At 42.8% G+C, this 16,915-nt stretch overlaps 1 protein-coding gene across 1 annotated transcript in view; it reads left to right on the top strand.

Annotated features, from left to right (window-relative positions):
- The window catches only part of CTTNBP2 (cortactin binding protein 2), a 184,206-nt gene that overhangs the window by 163,904 nt on the left and 3,387 nt on the right, over positions 1–16,915 (top strand). The window contains 3 exon segments of the mRNA XM_039508739.1: positions 2,148–2,208; positions 3,200–3,332; positions 6,941–7,042. Of these exon segments, the coding sequence (XP_039364673.1) occupies positions 2,148–2,208; positions 3,200–3,332; positions 6,941–7,042 (296 nt within the window).

Raw genomic sequence — 16,915 nt, 5'->3', positions numbered from 1 at the left:
AGAGAGCTGGCAAGCTGTCAGCATACAGACTAAAGCAAAAGACTAACAGTAATTACTACATAGTCCAAGGTCTTTCTTGGGTTTAATAATAACTGTCATTACAATTTCACTTAGAGTAGGCAGGAGAGTTTGCTCATTCTTGGTATCACTGAACATGTTCAATATGTAGGTGTTAAAGTTTCAGAGAACTTTTTGTAAAAATTCAGTTGGGAATCTTCCATAAAAGACATGGCTCCGATAATTTGCATCAACTGATTGATGATATTGACACTTAGAGAGATGCTAAAGAACTTTTAGCTGTTATTTCTTTAGATGCTGAAAAGGCTTTTCAATGCATACCCTTTTTACATATTAGCAAAATTTCAGACTTGGTACATAATTTATTTCTTGGATTAAGTTTTTAAACTCCAATCTAACTTGCAGAGTAGTTACCCATGGTATCATTTCTACCCCATTTCCATCACAGAGAGGTATGAGGCAGGGCTGCCCCCTTTCTCCTTTCCTGTTTGATTTAGCTCTAGAACCTTTAGCCATTGCCATCTGAGCAAATCAAATTATGTGTGGTATCAGGGCGGGCCAAACAGAACACTAAATTATGCTCCATGCGGATGATGCTCTTGTATCTACACCTAAGGTTACCATTCCTAACCTTCTAACCACTGTTAATAAGTTTAGATTCAGGATATAAAATTAATTAAGGTAAATCAGAAATCTTGTGCATTAACAAATATGTCCACAAAGGCCTTTTCTCAAATAGGGATTTTCAATAGCAATCCTCTTACATGAAGTATTTAGGAATATTGATTCCCAAAAATATTCAGGACATCCTACGATAAATATATAACCAGTTACTGCACAAATGGCTAACGATTTGGGGAGATGGAGTTTGTTAACCGTCAGTGTGTGGGGTAAAATTAATATACTGAAAATGAATGTCCTTCCTAGAATTTTGTATGTCCCTATTTCTATTCCTCAAATTGTTTTTAAGAAATTCAATAATATTTTAAGAACATTCCTTTGGGTTGCAGGTAATTTGGGCTCTGAACAGATTACACCTCCCTGACTCTGTGAGGATTTCATTTTCCCAGCTTTGAAAATTATTGATATCTCCTTTTTGTTAATTAATGCATCTTTGTGGTTATTAGATGTGACCACACAGACTCCTCCTTGGGTTCAGGTTGAACCAGTTTGATATTGGAAGCTAAGATGGAGCCCTCCCCCTTAAGTTTCATTCTTGGATGTGCTCCTGGTACCTGGGGGAGATTACCTTGTAACAAGGCAGCATGGTTCTAACATGCAGCTTATGTTGCTAAAAAATTAATACTGCAAAAATGGAAAAATCAATTCCCACCAAATATTGATGCCCGGCTCAGTGATGTGGCTGTCCTTGCAGCTAACAAACAAACTGGCATTGTGCAGAAAAGGAATGTCTGAAAAATTCAAAGCCATTGGCTGACTTTTTAGAGGTCAGTGATTTAATGTGGACCCTGAAGATAGATATGTCGCTTTCCCTCCTCTCTCTTTATCCTAACCCTCTTTATTTACTACTTGTATTATGATTAATCTGCTATTTTGGTATATTTGTTGTATTTGGAAAAAACAATAAAAATTATAAATTAAAAAACAGCCCACCGCAAGATTATACACTAGTTCAGAAATAAAACTGAAGAATACCCTATCCAGCTGAAACTACAGGGAGGATTTTAGGCAGCCAGAATGAAATTTCTAAAGGTGTAATTTAGATAACCTATTATGGGTAACATTCCTACTCGGGTAACAAGTACCATGCTATTTTTAATGTCCACAAGTGAGAGGTCCAACCTCAGCTTTATGTCTTAAATAAAAGAAATGGCCATCCCAGCAGCACAATACCCCCAACCCTATATTAAGATATTGGTTTGTTCAGTACTGACTCAGGAGAAGAGTGCTATTTCTGAATTGCCACTACCACTTCCTAAAGCAGACTGGGTCCTTAACGTGATCTTGACAGAACACAGGGGGGCGTGCTGTGGTCTGATGGTGTCTGATGATGTCTGATGTTAAGCAAATAGGAATATGTTTTGCCTATTCTTTACAGCTTTTAAAATGAAGAAAACAATAGAATTATGCTGAGTACTAACAAATTAACTTCCCCCCCTCTTGTGCAGGTATAAAAACAAAGAATGTGTTGCAACAAAATTGCAACAAAATGGCTTCTCTTATCAAAAAGTAAGTCAGGTGTTTTTTTTCTTTTAGCACTTAGCAAAGAGCACAGATACTACTGTGTCAAAAACCAATTCACTCTTATGAGTAAGTGAAGGGTTTATGCTTGGTATGGTTACTTTTGATTTCAGAGCTGAAGAAGTGTAGGCTTTTTAATTCTAATTGGAGGGGGCGGGTTTGGAGGCCTTTAATTATAATTTAGAACCTATTTCAGTAGCTCAAACCTTGCCACAGAGTATGTTCCTTTATTTATTATTAGAATTTTCTAGGACTTGGGGAATATTATATAAAACTCCTCTTAATTTGGCTTATAAAAAGCAGAAGGCTGTCTTTTCATCCAGAGGTGTACAAAGAAGACCCTCTGGCTATTTCAGCCTACTGAATGGAAATCTGAAGTTTGTATAATATGTGCATTTTAGTCTAAATGATATGGAATATCTTTAAGTAGCTACTGAGCAAATGGTCCAAGGGGACTGCATTTTGTGCTACCATATGCAAGAGACAACTCCAGATCTGAAATTCACATCTTTGCAGAGCACAGAATCCCTTGTGCTTCTAGCAGTGGCTCCTTTTAGTTTAAATAGTTGGGAATAGTTCCAAAAAAAGAGTGTGGGAGGATAGCTGTAGTGTTGAATTGGTGTAAGCAAAAGAAAGAAGAACTCTCCTGCCGAATGGCACTTGTACTTGTCACACAGAAGCATCTTTTGCTGAAACAATGGAGAGAGTAAAATAAATTGGGTAGAAGAGGGTCTATTATGAAGCAACAAAATTAAAGACTGACAACTACTGATGCCTAAACTGGATACTATTTCCATTCCGTTTGTTGGTACATCCTAAAGTAGAGGCATTACTGAATGGACAGTGTAGTTATACGATCTTTGTGAAAGGATGATACCATTTCCCAGTGTCGTGTGTGTGTGTGTGTGTGTGTGTGTATAAATATATTATGTGTCATAGCCCACTTTCAGTTGTCCTGTCTCTTGTTTTATTTTCATAGCTCTTCAGAGAATGAGCAGCTAAAAGTGTTAAATCTGGAGCAAAGGCTGTCCCTTGGTTCTGATGATGAAGTAGATCTTGTGCAGGAACTTCAAAGTATGTGTTCCAGCAAATCAGAGTCTGATATAAGCAAGGTAACACTGCGGTTTAAATAATTTACATCATAATCATATGTAGTTGTTTAATCCATAATAGATCTTAGATTTTAAAATATTTTTTATTAACTGGAGATGTGCTAAAATAGACTAATATATTATATGTGTGATAGATTTTATTATGATTTATTTTATTTTTTTAAAAGTTTAACCTTAAATGTCATGTAATACACTCAGGAATTTGCAGTGGATGCTAAAATTCGTAATTGTTAGAGAAGCTAAAGTGCTATCAGATAATCTGCTTCAATGCATTATTGTTCTCCACATCATATTTTCTATTGCTTTCACCAGCCTAATTTTACGTGATTGAATCAGTTGTGTTTTCACTACTTCCATTGGTAGACTATTTCATCATCTAATAGGAATATAAAGCTTTTCTGATGCACATTGTACACTTACTTTGCTTACCATAATCCCATTATACCTAATTATACCCTCAAGGATCTCCGTAAACAATTCCCTTGTTGTTTAAACCTTTCCAGCAATTTTGTTTTATTGCACATTCTGTGTGATCTTAGATACCAACAAACTTTTAATCAAGAAATAATTGTGGTGGGAAGCTTTGTAATCCTGTTTTATTTAGTTCCCTGTGAAGTTAGGTTTTAGCAGCTGTATGCTATGAGCCAGATGCACTGAAGCTGCGCCAGCTAATCCCTTGGCATCTCAGCAGGGATTCACGCCAAGGCCATGTCTGAACTAGGGAAAATAGATGGTTTAAAAGCATGTTAGCTAACTCATTTTAACTAATATTTTTAAACACTTGTGTAGACAGGGTTTAACATTTTTAAAATGTATTTACTGGTTGTGGCAATTCTAAAAGGCATGGCTTAGGGAATGGCAGCTGGTGTCATTGACCCTGTTCTTCCTAGCCAAAATAGGGAAAGACAAGATGAAGAATATTTAAAGAAATTAGATGTATTAAAGTTGGCAGAGCCTGATGAAATTCACCCTAGGACTGAAGCAATCTTGGAACCATTAGCAAGTAACTTCACGAACTCATGAAGGATGGGTGAGGTCCTAGAGGACTGAAGAATGGCAAACATATATAGTATCTATCTTTAAAAAAAAAAAGGGGGAACAAAGAGGATCTGGGAATTATAGACCAGTCAGTCAGCCTAACTGCGATAACTGGAAAGATTCTTACAAATTGATTGTTTAATAATTTTGCCAGTATCTAGAGTATAACAGGGTGATAAGTAATAGCCAATGTGGCTTTATCAAAGGACAAATCATGTTGACCCAGCCCAATTTCCTTCTTTGACAGGGCTACTGGCTAGTGTATAGGGGGAAAGAAGTAGACATGATTTATTTTGAATTTAGTAACGTTTTTGACACTGTACTTACATGATGTTCTCAAAAGCAAACTAGGGAAATATTGTCTAGATTAAATTACTATAAAGTGGAGCCCAAATGGTTGAAAAACTGTATTCAAAGAATAATCATGGCTCATTGTCAAACTGGGAGGATTTATCTAGTGGGATTCCATTGATGACTTGGATAATGCAGCAGAGAGAATGCTTATAAAATTTGCAGATGACACCAAGATGGAAGGGGTTGCACGCGCTTTTGAGGACAAGGTTAGAATTCAAAATGACCTTGATAAACTAGAAAATTGGTCTGAAATTAAAGAGATGAAATTGAATAAAGAGAAATTCAAAGTATTACACTAAAGAAGAAAAAATCAACTGCACAGCTACAAAATGGGTAATAAGTGGCTAGGCAGTAGTACCGTTGAAAAGTATCTCGGGGTTATAATGGATCACAAATTGAATCTGAGTTAAAAATGTGATGCAGTTGAAAAACAGGCAAACATGATTGGTAATTGTTTCGCTCTACTCAGGGCTGGTGAAGCCTCAGCTAGAGTACTGTGTCTGATTTTGGGTGCCATGCTTTAAGAAGGATGTGGACAAATGAGAGAATCCAGAGCAGAGCAACAAAACTGATAAAAACTTTAGAAAACCTGGCCTATGAGGAAAGGTTAAAAAAACTGGCCATGTTTCATCATGAGAAAAGAAGGCTGAGTAGAGACCTGATAAGTATGAAAATATGTTAAGGACTATTATAAAGAGGATGGTCATCAACTGTTATCTATATCCAATGAAGGTAAAACAAACTTAATCTGCAGCAAGGGAAATCTAGGTTAGATCTTAGGATAACTTTCTAACTACAAGGGGAGTTAAACACTGGAATAGGGTATCAAGGGATGTTATGAAATCCCCATCATTGGAGGTTTTTAAGAACAAGTTAGACAAACAGCTGTTGAGGGTGGTCCTAGGTATACTTGGCCCTGCCCCCTCCTTCCCCTCGGGGGAGTTCAGGGGTCTCAAATTCAAATGATCACAAGGGCCACATGAGGTCTAGTGCATTGGCCTGAGGACCGCATCACTGACACCCCCACCCTCACTGCCCCCGGCCCCGCCCCCACTCCGCCCCTTCCATGAGGCCCTGCCTCTTCCTACCCCTTCCCTGCCCCTTTCCACACCCTTCCCCAAAGTCCCAACCCCAACGCTGCCCCTTCCCTGTCACCAGGGGGTGCAGGAGGGGTGCAGGGTGTGGCAGGGGCTCAGGGCAGGGAGTTGGTGTGTGGGGTGCAAGAGGGGTGCAGCAGGGGGCCGGGTGCAGGGTGCAGCAGGTGGCTCAGGGCAGGGAGTGCAGGAGGAGTGCGGGGTGTGGCAGGGGGCTCAGGGCAGGGAGCTGAGTGCAGGAGGGGTGGGGATGCGGCAGGGGGCTCAGGACAGGGAATTGGGTGCAGGAGAGGGGTGGGGTACGGCAAGGGGCTCAGGGCAGGGAGTTGGGGTGCAGGAGGGGTGGGGATGCGGCAGGGGGCTCAGGGCAGGGAGTTGGGGTGCAGGAGGCGTGCGGGGTGCGAGCTCCAACCTGGTGCTGCTTACCTAGAGCAGCTCCGGGGTGGCAGCGGTGCACATCGGGGCCAGGGCAGGCTCCAGGCCCCACGCCGCAACGCTCCAGGAAGTAGCCGGAACTACGGCCCCTCAGGGAGCGGGGGTGGGCACAGGGCTCTGCTGCTGCTCCTCCAGGTACCTCCCACGAAGCTCCCATTGGCGACGGTTCCCTGTTCCCTGTTGGAGCTGCGGGTGGCAGTACCTTGAAGCGAGGCAACGCAGGAGTCCTCTGCCTCCTCCCCCCTCCCCTCCGGCCCGAAGGGTCGTGCTGCCAGCCGCTTAAGGGAGCGGCGCAGGGCTCGTGGCGCCACGGGGGCAATCCCACGGGCTGCTGTAGTTTGCCTTCCCCTGGCCTGGAGGTAGGCAGAGGGGCGGGGGGGGGGGGCGCAGGGAGATTGGCAGGCCGTACAGAAGAGCCCCGTGGGCCGCATGTTTGAGACCTCCTGGACTAGTTGGTCTCAGGCAGTCCCTTCCAGCTCTACATTTCTATGATTCTGTAAACTTAAATTGAATCTGGCTCCCTTTTTTTTCTTGGATACAGTGAGGATTTATTAATCCTTCTTTTGAAGTTTACACATAACTCCCATAATCTCCCATGCAAAGTAAAACGTGCATTAAAAATAGACCCCAAGAATCTTCAAAATGAAATATAAAGGACTTCCAAAATATTGTTTTCTTTTCTTTTAGATTGCTGATTCTAAGGATGAGCTGGTTATGTTCAGAAGCTCTCAAATTGATCCTATATTTTCAGCAAGCAATACTAATCCAAGTAAATCGGTGTCACAAAAGGTATGGGATACACAGCATGTTTCATAAGAGTGTAAAAAATACCCGTGTACAAAGTATTTTGAATATTTTCTAGAGCTCACTACAAATCTATGTTTGAATTCTTGGTGGGAATCAGAAAGATTAAAATGCCTTGACATCTCTTAATTAGAGAGACAAGGTATTTACTGACCAGTTGGTAAACCGATATGATTAATAATGTTTAGGAAACATACTTCAGGCACCATGGGCTAAATTTTTCCCTGGTGTGTGTCCACCAAACTCATTGGTCATTAAACCAGATATGCATTTGGCCCATGTGTGATTTTCATATTTACATGATGATATCTACTGGATAAGTATCATAGTCAGTCATATTTCAATTATTTTAATCAAACTTTTCTGAAATTTGGACTTTTCTAGTATTCAACATTTTCATAGTAGCCTTACAAGCTAAAATGATTAAATGAACTGAAGTAGTCAAAATTCCTGTTACTTCTTGACACTAATTGCTTGAATATGGTTTGCTTTGTCATCTGTATTTGTGATTACCAAAGCATATGCCAGTTTGAACCAGATTACTCCTGAGTGTCTTCCGTAACTAGAAATGAGTCAGCCTGACATTTAGTGGAAAGCTCCCAGATGGTGGAAATTTTGAGAAACTGAAACCAATTATAGTACAGGAGGCTGAGCAAGCAAGACATAGATCAGCATTTTTTTTAAATGGGGATTAACTTCTTTCCTTCTGAACTTGTTGTATGTTTCAGTGCACTGCTCTCTTGGCACCCTATCTTATAAGAAACCAAAAAAACCAGAAAGAATAAATCCATTTGGAATTGATCCTCCCACTTTTGGGAAACAAGAGTCCAGATGTAAACAGACAATATTAACTACAGGGTAGTTTGAACATGTGATGGCTTAGGTGCCAAAAAGCTGCTGATTTGTTACTGGAGGGCATAAAGTTGTAAGTCAGAAAATAATTGGATGATCACAAGTTTATTTGTTGAATGTCAGTTATTTTTCTGAAGAAACCATAGGGGGAAATTACCTACATTCTTTTCAGATTACATCCATTTGAAATCTATAAAGAGAAAACATTACTATATTAAAAAATTCAATATGTAGCATAATGATACTGAGTTCTGCAGGAACACTGAGACTCTGATAATACTTTACTTGTATAAATGTTACCTTCCATCCTAGAATTTCAATGTACTTTATGCACAGCAATTTAGTCTTACCACCCCCTAGTGAAGTGTATCATCCATTTAGCGATGAAGAAACTGAAATGAATGACTTGCCCGAGGCCACACAGGAAATCTGTGATAGGGTTGGGAATGGAATCCAGGCCCCCTTGAATTAATTTTATGTGTAAACCACAAGACCTTCCTCCAGAGAGGATGTACAAGCCTTTCTCCTTTTAACTTCTAACTTAAGCCCAGCAGTGCAATTTTCATAGAGAGAGTTAAATTCTCCCTAGTGTCACAAAATTAAAGTACAATTCTACGTGGTACTGAAGGTATATTCTTGGCCAGAAAAGGCACTGAATTTAGGAGATCTGGACTGAATTCCTAGCTCTACCAGGAAGTAAGTGTGTGTGCGTGTATGTGTGTCTGTGTATGTGTGTGTGACAGAGAGAGAGAGAGAGAGACAAAGAGAGTGACTGACTGACTTTGGGCAAGATACTCAACATCTCTGTGTCTCAGCTCCCTGTCTGTTCAATAGGGATAATGCTTCCCTATCTAACAGAGATGCTATGAGATCATCTGTTATCTCTGTTGCCTATCTATAGGGTTTTGTTTGGTGCCTAGCACCAGAGTATCAGAATGTGTTCCACATAAAATCAGTAGCAATAGTGAAGTCTCTAGTGGACTTCATGGAGTTTCTGGCACTTTTTCCTTTTGGAGTAAAATCTCAGTTCGGGTTTAAATTAGTGAATGTTGGTGAGGTGCAGCAAAGGGGGCTATATGTATACTTAGCTAACAGGAGTTATTTTGATGCATTAATAGAACTGAGGGGAAGCTTGCAAAGTAGGAAGCAAGGCCCCTTCCGATCGCCGCGCCACCAAACCAAAAACTAAAAAAACCAAAAACCCGAGCGCCGCCCTGCCCCAAGGTGCCGCCCCAAGCACGTGCTTGGTTGGCTGGTGCCTGGAGCCGGCCCCATTCCCAAGAGAGGTACAGCGCACTATTGAAGATCTCTCGCTTTCAGTGAATCCCATCTTTTTAACCAGAAGACAGAGGAATCACTGCATATCCTCAAGGATTCCAGAGCCATCCTTCACTCTCTCAGCATCTACACTCTTGCTCCAAAATGCAAATTCCACCACCCACCATCCACCCTACTCTGTGGGGCCCCCATTCTACCCTCAGAAACCTGATGAGCCCCGAGGAAATGCCAGAAAACTCTTGACTCCTGGGGCCCTCTTTTCAGGCTTTGACGTCACAGCTGCAACCTCCAGCCAAGAGGTATTTCTGAGGTGACCCCAAGAGTTGCCAACCGCTATGTCTATCACCTCACAACCCTCCTACCACCTTTGGGAGTTGTTTAGCCCTCTTTTCCCACACTTGGAATGCGATAACAATGGACAAATGGATGTTGAACGTCATCCACCATGGCTATACAATCGAGTTTATCATGCTATCTCCTCCAAGACCCCTCCTTCCTGTCCTTTTGCAGGGACCACTCTCATTACAGCATCCTCACCCAAGAGGTGAACTCTTTATTACAACAGGGAGCAGTAGAATACATTCCCACCGAATATCAGGGAACGGGGTTTTACTCAACTTCCTGATACCCAAGAAGAAAAGCAGGGGGAGACCAATCCTTGAACTCCGACATTTCAGTCACTTCATTCACAAATTCAAGTTTTGTATCATCATTCTGGCAGTGATTATCCCATCCTTAGAGAAAAGCATGGGGTTTATGGCTCTCAATATGAAGGACACTTATTTTCACATCAGTGTCCATCCAGCTCACAGACATTTCCAGAGATTCACAGTGGGCACCTACCATTTCCAGTACAGTGTGCTCCCCTTCAGAATAGCCACCGCTTCCAGAGTCTTTATCAATTTTTTTTCTGTCATAGCAGCCTATGTCAAACTTTAGGCGGTCCTCATGTTTCTATATCTTGACAATTGGCTTCTAGCTGCATGGTCCAGGCAAGAAACACAAGCTTCAACCTCCATGCTGTTCAACCTTCTTTTGTCCCTCGGAGTCAGCGTCGACACTGAGAAATCGATCACAGACTACACACAGTCTCTGGACTTCATAGGGGCTGACATCAGTTCAGTCACAGCATGGGCCTATTTGCCAAAAGACATGTTCCAGGCAATGAGCAACATCATAACTTGCATTGTGAGCAATCCTATCTACCAGCCTGGACTTGCCTATCCCTCGTAGGCCACATGGTTTCATGTGCACGTGACCTTTTTTGCATGACTCCACCTTTGCTATATTCAGATGCGGCTCCAGTCCATTACTCACCAAACCATCATTCCATGGACTTCATGCTAACAGTCCCCACCAAGGTACTGTCATGACTTCAGTGATGAACAGACCCACATCACATATGTATGGGGGGGTCTGTTTCTTCCTTCTTCCCTGGACAAGATGATCATCACTGACACAGCCCTAGCAGGCTTCCACTTGGACAATTATATGACACAGGGAATGTGGTCTCCCCAGGTATCCAGGATGCACATAAATATCCTGGAACTCCAAGCTGAGTGGTTTTCTTGCTCTTTTGATCCCATACTTGCAAAAGGAAGAGAAAAAGGACCTAGAAAAATGAGAGAAGGACCAGATCAACAGAGAAAATGAGCACTGAGCTGCAAAACAGAAATCCAACATCAGAACAGTGGAACATGCACCTATGGGCATGTAGCCTGAAGGATAGCTACAAAAAAGTCTGTGATGCTGAAGTGTGGGATCTCAAGCAGCAAATCTAAAGGCAAGCTCTTCTTACACTTCCCATAAGCCCAGTGGGTGAACATCACCACCAAAGCACTCCATCGCCCATCAAGCATTGATTCCTCAGGACTTGAAATACCAAGCTCCAGCTCATCAGATGATGTGGAGGCTCTGCGCAAGAAGCCAAGTTAGGAGACACAGCAGCTCCTTGATATGCCTCTGTTGAAGCCCCTGGTCCTCAGTGAGACTGCCAGGAAGCCCACAGTACCAGCTCTAAGACATTGCTGTTTCTCTAGGATGGCCAGTGTAGAAGCTCTTGGAGCAATTAAGATGCTTTTTCCGCTGAAGTCTATGCTCATGTGGGAAATTCCAGTCTGAAAGCTGGTACCTGTTACCGTGAGGGCTCTGGCACATCTTGATGCCCAGCTTGAGTAAGGATGGCAGAATTCAGCCCTATGTGATTAAAAATGTTCAAATAAATAAAATAAATTAGTTTTAGGAATTAGCTTTCATTCATTAGCTGCAAGTCTCTGTTAAACTTCATTACAACAGTATATAATATATATATAATATAACTGTGACAGTGTACCCCATCAGAGGGCACAGAGAACTGGGAAAATGCAATAGACGCTAAACAAGTCAAATTGAGTGAACGAAGCCTGTCCACCGTAGATTTGCTGTTAACCTTGTGTCTTTTGCTAATTCACTTATGGGATAAAACAAAAGAATTCATACTGGGGTGGTAAACCCTTTAAAGATGTGGAAAAAGCTGTTGTACATGCTAGGGATGGTGACGAGACAACCCCACCAGCATGTTACTTTTCAGCCCATATCTGTAAAAAGCAGCAAAAGCATAACAGGCCCATGCTGCTGTGTAGAAAGGGAAACTGAGGCACACCCCTCATCGCATTGGTGGCTAAATGCCAAGACACTTCCACTTTAACAGATCTTGCTGCCTGCATTCTGTTAGCAATACTATACCCCAACCTGTTTTCAGGCATCCGGGGACCAGGAACCCCAAAACGGGCTAGAACCCTTAGGAATGACATCACATGGTTTCAAGGTACTGAAAAGGAGTGTGACCAAAGACAAACAGAAATTTTACAGGTACTGCCTCCACCATGGACAGTGTCCAAGTCTCTGGCTGTAAGTTCAGGGGGAGGGTGTGACAGTGTACCCCATAAGGCTTTATGGGGTGGGGGTACTTATAAATGTATGTATGATATAACTGGAATAGAGTTTTGCTACATATGTCATGTAACATATCTATGTAAAGGTTATGATCTACTGGTTATGTTCATCCTAGTTGTATGCAGGCACCATTTGTGTATTCAAAGTTATGAACATTGGCTGTATAATTGCTTGATTTCTAAGTAGCCTTAGTTAGAACATTTGGTCACTTCTTGGGAAAGGAATGTGCTCAATCAAGAAGCATTTAACAGACAAAAGAGTTTGGAAGACTCCAATCCCCATCAGGGCCGCCCAGGGGATTCAGGGGGCCTGGGGCAAAGAAATTTCGGGGGCCCCTTCCATAAAAAAAATTACAATACTATATTCTCGTGGGGGCCCCTGTGGGGCCCAGCGCAAATTGCCCCACTTGCTCCCCCTGCATGGGCGGCCCTGGGAAAAATAAACCTTCTGCATCTCGGCACAAATCCAGTTTTGAGAAAACTTCTTTACAAGGTCTCACTGGTTCTCAGCATCAGCTAGTGCTAAAAGGCACTAAAGTTCATTAAAAGGGTTGGACAAATATGTGCCGTCAAAACTGTTTCTGGATCGAAAATTAGGGGTTTTTAAAAAGCAGAAAAAAATCACGGACAACATCTGATTTCCTTCAAAATTTGTTGTGTTTTTTTTAATTGAAAAGCTGAAATTAGTCTGCCATAACCTGAATATGGTTTGGGGTTTCAGAAGTGTGTGGCCAAATATCTGCTGCTTGCTGTGTTTGATTGTTTAAAGAAACAATAAAAAAATTCTGCTTAAAAAAAAAATCCAAAGCTTTTTGAACCACCTCAGCTTGTGACCAAACGCCTGAGCCCATCCGGTCAGAGATTTTTCCAGGTTTCTGATACTCTGCTGGCTTCCTTGACTCATATCTGTCTCCATAACTTTGGGTTCATTTAGGTTAGAATATAAGAACAGCCATACTGGGTCAAACCACAGGTCCATCCAGCCCAGTATCCTGTCTACTGACAATGGCCAATGCCAAGTGCCCCAGAGGGAGTAAACCTAACAGGTAATGATCAAGTGATCTCACTCCTGCCGTCCATCTCCACTCTCTGAGAAAAAGAGGCTAGGGACACCATTCCTTACCCATCCTGGCTAATAGCCATTAATGGACTTAATCTCCATGCATTTACTTGTTTCCTAGAGACTGGCTCCATGGGGTCCCTCACAAACTGGAGACGGTTACTGTGGGTTTGTCTTTAGTATAGCTTATGTACATACTCCACGAACTGAGCATTTGAGCTTGTTCCAAATCTGGGATGAGCCTATGTTGTCAAAACTGAAATGCTCAAAATAGCACATGCATGTGAATGGACATAGGGTGTTAAAGTTAAATTACCCCAGAGGTTCTCAAACTGGGGGTCAGGACCCCTCAGGGGGTCACGAGGTTATTACTGGGGGCTGTGAGCTGTCAGCCTCCACCTCAAACCCTGCTTTGCCTTCAGCATTTATAATAGTGTTAAATGTATAAAAAAGTGTTTTTAATTTATAAGGGGGGGTCACACTCACAGGTTTGCTATGTGAAAGGGGTCACCAGTACAAAAGTTTGAGAACCACTGAATTAACCCCTCTGGAAATGTAGGGGGGGGGCGGGTCTCCCTTGGTAGGGTTGGGAAGGAGGTAGGTGGTGTAGGATATGGCTCTTCTCATGTGATCCCTCCCCCAGTGGCTAATTTTAAATGAAGCTACTCTCCCCTAACATGAATCTCCCTATGGCACTGAAATTAAATATAGACTGTAATTTGGCATTTGAGAAGTGAAAGGGATGGTAGCCCTAATGGAAAAGCTAACAGCTTGGCTCTTCTGCAAGCCTCAAACTGCTGAATGAGCTTTAGAGTAGGGAAGACTGTGCCTCCCAAACAGCCTAGCCCTGCCCCCTATCCGACCCCCACCCACTTCCTGCCCCCCGACTGCCTGCCTCCCTCAGAATCCCCGACCCATCCTGCTCCTTGCCCCCTCACCGTCCCCCAGAGACCCTCCACTACCACCCCACCCCTGCTCCCTGTCCCCTGACTGCCCTGACCCCTATTCACGTCCCCACTGAGTCCTGACAGACCCTGAAATGCCCACAATCCAACCCTCCCGTTCCCTGTCCCCTGACCGCCCCCCAACCTCTGCCCCCCTCCCTGTCCCCAGGACTCCCTGTCCCTTAGCCAACCCCCCCAGCCCTGGCCCCTTACCCCTGGCTCCCCTCTCACCCGGAGCCTCAGCGCATCCAGGAGCTTCGCTTGACAGCTGCAGCGTGGCTCCGGCGGGGCCTGAGCTCTGCCCCGCTTAGAGCCAAGTGGTCAGGGGCCGGGGCTGGGAGCTCCACGCTGAGCTCAGCTCCCTCCGCCCCCTCACCACGTGGCTCTGAGCAGGGCAGGGCTCAGGGGCCCCGCCGGAGCCACGCTGCAGCTGTCCGGGACACTGCTGGATGGGCTGAGGCTCTGGGAGAGGGGAGGGGAGGAGATGGGACCAGGGAGGGAGCCTCAGCCATGCTCCTGGGGGCCCTTGCAGGGCCCAGGGCCTGGGGCAAATTGCCCCACTTGCCCCCGAGCGGCCCTGATCCACATAAGAAGTCTACCTGAGGACATTCAAGGTAGCATGTGGGTAATGACTGCTGCCTGCAAGTCCTGAGTCGTGCATGGGCATGTGACTTGCCCATGTGATTCCAAATCTCCATTTTGTGACTGGATTCTACACAGGGTGAGGAGGGGATCTCCACCCACAAGAGAGAGTCTATTTAAACCCCTGGGAGACCCCTCCATTTTGTCTTCAACTGGCTAAAGAAGAAGCCTCTCCATTCCCCCAGGATACTTAAAGGAAACTGGAACAAAGGACAGTAACCACAGGTGGGGTGTGTGAGCGATTGCTGGACCCAGGCTAAAAGGAGATTAGCCTGTAAAAGGGAGCATTCTGGAACTGGTGAGGATCCTATCTGTATTTAGTTTGATTAGACATAGATTTGCGCATTTTATTTTATTTTGCTTAGTAACTTACTTTGTTTTGTCTGTTACTACTTGGAACCACTTAAATCCTACTTTCTGTATTTAATAAAATCACTTTTTACTTATTAATTAACTCAGAGTATGTATTAATACCTGGGGGAGCAAACAGCTGTGCATATCTCTCTATCAGTGTTATAGAGGGCAAACAATTTGAGTTTACCCTGCATAAGCTTTATACAGGGTAAAACGGATTTATTTGGGTTTAGACCCCATTGGGAGTTGGGCATCTGGGTGCTAAAGACAAGCACACTTCTGTGAGCTGTTTTCAGGTAAACCTGCAGCTTTGAGGCAGGTAATTCAGATTCTGGGTCTTTGTTGACGTAGACAAGAGTGTCTGGCTCAGCAAGACAGGGTGCTGAAGTCCTGAGCTGGCAGGGAAAACAGGGATAGAAGTAGTCTTGGCACATCGGTTGGCAGCTCCCAGGGGGGTTTCTGTGATCCAGCCCGTCACAATAACACACCTTTTTAATGAGAGAATAAGTTATAAATGGAGCTCTGTAGGTTCATTAAATGTTCTCTGTTCTGTTATTTTATAGGGTTTAAATTTAAGTCCCCTGTTCTGTATTGATATGTAGATGAGTTAGCATGCGTGCCATAAACATAACAGCAGATTTTAATGAAGAGTTGTGCAATGAAGCTAATTGCTTTGATGCCTTATGAAATACAGCTGTCCAGCTACACCATGCACTCTTGAGTTATTGCTCTTATGAATTATCTTGTCACCTCTCTATTATAACACTTACTGTATTTTTATTGGCCTATTGGCAGTTACCTTAAATATTTAAAATGTCACTGAGTATATTCCAGATTTTTATTTAAAATCTGGAGATCAGTTCCCACTACAGTTTTGAAGGTAGATGAAAGTTTGGTACTGTACTTCTTTAGAGTGTTTTTCTTTTAACAAAGAAGGATTACCTACTGTATTGATATTCTTTTGTTATTTAAGCAAAGAAGTTCCTAACCCCATATGGCAGTGATTTGATATCTGCATGGTTCAAAAACATAGCTGACTGCATTTGTGCTAATATTATGAATTTTAATATCTGGCTACATGTTTTGTTTTATTAGTTAGCATGTTGTTTTTTTGCTTTCAAAACTATATTATAGCATGGTTTGTAATAACTATATAAGCTCAGTTAATTATCTTGTTGATAAATTGGAAACAAAAATTATAAGAATTAGATTCATTCCAAGGTGCTGTTTTGGAAATATCTGTATTTTACTTTTTGACCAGTGGTATGGTGTGAGTGCAGTATGTTAAGGTTGGGCAGAACATGCATTTTCCCTTCCTCTGTACATTTCCTTTGCACAGGCAGTACTTGTTTCCTGGAAAAGATGGAAGAGAAATGTATATCCTGTCCTTCGGCCCTACCATATAAATCCCAGCAGTGTCTAGCAATCTTCTTCTTCTCATGGGAAGTTAGAATCAAGTATTAGCTGGTCTCAGTCTCCAAATTAGGAATCTGCAAACAGGTTTTTAAAAGTACCATCTGTTCTGCAGCAATACTGAAGACAGATGGATATCCCCAGTGCCTCTAATGCCTAGGGCTATTTCATCCTTCTGCTCAATGCAGTTTCTGCCACAGCAAATCAGCTACTATATGAGTAGAAAGGAGCAGTAAGAAAACTGCTTTCATAACAGGGATAATATCACTATCCTCACTTCATTTCTGTGGTGATAAGACATATTTTGGAGGGGAACTGATTTGGCCTATGCTGCATGCTAAGCAACTACCCTCTGTGCCGTGTGTGTGTGTGAGAGAGAGAG

The sequence above is a fragment of the Mauremys reevesii genome, linkage group 1 (assembly GCF_016161935.1).
Source record: "Mauremys reevesii isolate NIE-2019 linkage group 1, ASM1616193v1, whole genome shotgun sequence".
Lineage (NCBI taxonomy): Eukaryota > Metazoa > Chordata > Testudines > Geoemydidae > Mauremys > Mauremys reevesii.
The sequence above is the reverse complement of the archived record's forward strand: the minus strand, read 5'-3'. Positions and strand labels throughout refer to the sequence as shown.